The sequence below is a fragment of the Merops nubicus genome, unplaced genomic scaffold (genome assembly GCF_000691845.1).
Source record: "Merops nubicus isolate BGI_N331 unplaced genomic scaffold, ASM69184v1 scaffold30937, whole genome shotgun sequence".
NCBI lineage: Eukaryota > Metazoa > Chordata > Aves > Coraciiformes > Meropidae > Merops > Merops nubicus.
In genome coordinates this window covers 3,867-8,036 of record NW_008622774.1, presented here as the reverse complement: position 1 = coordinate 8,036, position 4,170 = coordinate 3,867, and the positions used below count along the sequence as shown (strand labels likewise).

General features: G+C 46.5%; 1 protein-coding gene across 1 annotated transcript in view; it reads right to left on the bottom strand.

Moving 5' to 3' along the window:
- Positions 1-722: 722 nt before the first annotated feature.
- LOC103777358 (endoplasmic reticulum aminopeptidase 1-like) overlaps positions 723-4,170 on the bottom strand; it is a gene marked incomplete at both ends in the record, with an annotated part of 6,766 nt that continues 3,318 nt past the window's right edge. The window contains 5 exons of the mRNA XM_008944910.1: positions 723-880; positions 1,303-1,386; positions 1,538-1,669; positions 2,191-2,322; positions 3,482-3,595. Coding sequence (XP_008943158.1) covers positions 723-880; positions 1,303-1,386; positions 1,538-1,669; positions 2,191-2,322; positions 3,482-3,595 — 620 coding nt within the window. The remainder of the gene's footprint in view (positions 881-1,302; positions 1,387-1,537; positions 1,670-2,190; positions 2,323-3,481; positions 3,596-4,170) is intronic.

Genomic DNA, 4,170 nt, shown 5'->3' with positions numbered 1-4,170 from the left:
CCTGGGCCTGCGCTCCTTAACCACGAGCCCCAGTGTGCCAAGGCCAGGTAAGCCAGGGGTCTCCTGAGGGGCATTCAAAGGAACATGGCCAGGAGGTGAAGGGAGGGTCTCCTTCCGCTCTGCCCTGCCCTAGGGTGGCCACCTCAGCAGTCCTGGGCCCAGTTCTGGGCCCCTCCAGTTCAAGAGAGACCAGGAGCTACTGGAGAGAGCCCAGCAGAGGCTTTGGAAAAGCTGAGGGGCTGGAGCATCTCTGTGCTAGGACAGGCTGAGAGCCCTGGGGCTGTTCAGCTGCAGAAGACAAGACTCAGAGGGGATACAACCAATGCTGACCAAGAGCTAAAGGGCCCAAGGGGGTCAAGAAGATGTGGCCAGACTCTCATTAGTGCTGTCCAGTGACAGGACAAGGGGCAGAGGGCACAAACTGAGACCACGAGGTTCCATCACAACAGGAGGAGAAACTTCTCTGCTGGGAGGGTGCAGAGCCTGGAGCAGCTGCCCAGAGAGGCTGTGGAGTCTCCTGCTCTGGAGAGATCCCAAACCTGCCTGGCTGTGACCCTGGGCACCCTGCTGGGGGGGAGCTGCTGGAGCAGGGGGTTGGAGGAGATGATCTCCAGAGGTCCCTTCCAACCCCACCCTGCTGGGATTCTGTGAAGACTAAAAGCTGTTACTGTGCACCACTGTTTGCCATAGGAGAGTCTTCCAGCTGGCATGCTGACATTTACCCTTTGGATGAAGGGGAATCCACTCCCTTCCTGTAGTGCTCCTGCTGCACGTGGATGTTCTTCCCTCTCACTGTGACTGTCACCAGGGGAAAACCTTTCTGCAGCGTCCAGGTGTCCATCATTGCCCTCACATCAACAGTCTCTGCTTTTGTCCAGTGCTGTTTTTTAGCAAGGCAAAAAGAAGACAGGTAAGGAGAGGAGGAAGACGGGAGTACAGTTACAGTCAGACAGAAATGGGTCTGTGGGAACTCTGCACAAGCTGCTGGGTATTGGTAAGCTCTGCATGATGTCCTGACATCTCCAGCTAGTCTTCTTGGGGCCACTTTCATACAGCTAATGACATATCTTGAAGTACCACTGTTTTTCAGTCAGCCTTGGCCACAGGAGTAGGACATCTGTCCAAACTCAGAAAAAAAAAAACCTTCCATAGAAACTGAAGGAACTTACAGTGGAACCATGCTCAAAGAATGCTCTTGGAGGTTGCCTGTATCCATGCCAGGGCATGGAACATCAATGTGAGAGGACACAGATGTGTCAAACTCCTCAGTACTGACTGATGGGTAAAAAAATAGGTGCTTACTGCAGCTGAGGAGGATTGCTGGCTCCTTCTGCAGAAACCATCACCATCTAGTTCGTTACTGCTGGTAGCTGCTGCAGGGCAAATCTGAAAAGAAAACAGAAAAAAGTGTTGGTCAGCTCTCTTTGATGTCATAATCTAAATCCTGGTCACAGTCTTCAGTAATATATTAGAGACACATCATTCATGAGAAGTACAAACTGAAAAAAACAAACAAAAGGGAGTCAGGAACACTTGCACTTGACAGGCTGTTCCACAAATCTTCATTTTTCGTGTTCCGATAGCTGTATTTCTGCAGGTACTGCACAAGTCCAGCTTTAAACACATCAGCAGTCAGGTAGTCCCTCAGCATATTTAATATACAAGAACCCTGAAAAAAAAAAACAGTGATAAAGTGTTTCCAAAACTACTGCTTGGCTGGCAGGGTGTTTCTTTCAGAAAAGTTTCAGCATGACACTAATCCCTGTAACGGTCACTACTACATGTTTTTCTGATTGAACAGTTATTGGGGTTTAAGCATATTGAAGCAGTACTTGGTTTTTCTGTGGCTGTTATTCTTAAAACCACCAATGACTGAGTTATGGTTTGGGGTTTTTTTTATTGCTATACAAGCCAACACCATGTAATGCTCCAGTGAAAACCACTCCCCGGGTTAAGAACCCAAAACATCAGTTTATGACTAAAGTGATAGAGAGCAGATAGCAGTCATAAAGGCTTCCCCATTTTAGAAATGGAAAAGGCAACCACCATTTGAATCCACCCAAGTGTTCTGGGTAAGGAACTATTCAGGCCATGAAGACATTAACACTGTGTGTGAGGGGTGAAACCAGTAAGGTACAATCACACAGTACAAGCAGGACAACTGACAACCACAGCAGTTCTGTGTTTTACCTTGCTGTAAGAAACATCATCAAACATCTCCAGAATTTGAGTTGGATCTTCCACAGGAGTAGATATAGGATGTGATGAATTTAATGCATCCACTTCCATGGCATCAAAACATCTGCTTAAGAAGTAGTCTTCCTAACAGGAGGCAAACCCAAATATTACTACTATGTTTTGCTCAGTGACCAGTGAATCCCTACTTCTTTAACTTTTAGGCTATTCCACCATGCTCTTTAAATCATATAAAGAAGACAAAACATCTTCCTTTTTAATCTAGAGCATAAAGAAACCCAAAACAGTAGCACAGACAGATAAATCCCTTCTATTGTTTTAAATAGTTGACCTGCTTGAAGATGTCCACGCTCAGTGCATGACCTTTAAAAATCCCTTGCCATCCACACTTCTTGATTCTGTGATTCAAAATACTCCAGCTAGTGAGACTTGAAAAGAAGTCCAAAAACACACCCACATATTCCCACAGTTTGATGAGAGAGTGGACAGTAATCATAAAACAAATCTGAAGCAAACAACAAAAGGTGAATTTCTGTCGCTGTAGAGGCGTCCGGGTGACACACAGGCTCCAAAGTAAGTCAGGAGGTGAAGAAAGGGTCTAAACTTTATTACAGTAAGCATCTCTTATAGATTCACTGGATTATTGACATTTGTGTCACAGGTTTATTGGCTAATGAGTTGCTATGGTACATTCCTTGGTCCCTGAACCCAAACATTCACCAAGGCTGAGGTGCAGAGTGTTTATCAGGTGTTTATCATTCTGTTCTCAAAGCTCAAGCTCTCAGTGTGTAGGGTTTTTCAATAGCTGCAGCTTGCTGACTGCAGCTAACAGTGGAGAATCACCTCAGATCAGACTGTCAGCATCCACAAATTTCCCTATTTTGATGCCACTGGGCACAACTCTGCCCAGGTGCATTGCTCATCTCACTTCCACAAAGGTGGAGGTCTCACTTCAGACCTTTACTAAGGCTAGTGGAAGGATTTTAGTGTCCTCAAGTCTAACCCTATCTGATTTAATTTGGTAAAAAAATGCATTTAAATTTTTGGAAGTCTAAATATATTTTTAAAAACATTATGCTTGCATTCCAATCACTAACTTCTACCTTAAGTGCCTGAAAATATTTACATATAGTAAAAGCAACGTTGCTGCCCTTCAGAGTTAACATCAGATAATCCTCTCCAGCAGAAATTTAAAGAGCTTCACAGCACCAATCTCCTTGTACCCTTAGTAATCAGTGTGCTCAGAAGGCAGTTATGAAATAAAAGTACAGAAGCTGCTGCTTACAACTCTCAGCTCTGGATGGGTAACGCTGACTGACAGGAACTCCATGAACTTTGCAAACCCTTCATTTAACCACAGGTCATTCCACCACTCCATGGTGACGAGGTTGCCAAACCACTGGGGAGACAAGCAAACAAACAAAAAAAGGCAGTTCTGAAATTACATACAGAATTTATGACAAAAACTGCTACTAACATGTATGAAACTGCATTAGTAGTATGCTACTGACCTCTAAGGAACCTGTTTTTAGTGACAGGGCTTTCACTGGTCTCTTCCCACTACATTTGTGATTTTAATGGTCTTGATCTCATCACTAATGGTCAGACCAGCAGCCGAGCTCCTCCCTCTGCTCCCACCTCACCCCCCAGAGACCCAAAGTGCCATACAACCAGAGCAGGAACAGGTCGAAGCGCTCACCCACCACAGGGGACGTGAAGAAGGGAGCAGCCAGGTGAGGAGCCAGCTGTGGGAGATGGGAGCAGCCAGGCCAGGAGCCCAGTTCTGCAGCAGGGACTGAGACAGCTTCGTGTCCTGCCCCTGCCACCCTGGGAGCTCCACTGGCCGTGGAGTCAGGGAGGCACTGCCTCAGCCAGAGCCCTCACACAGCACATGTGTGGGCAAACCTCCCAACCCCCTGCCAGCAGGGTCAGCTCTTACAGAGGTGGCTTCTTGCCCCACCTCCAAGTTACTCT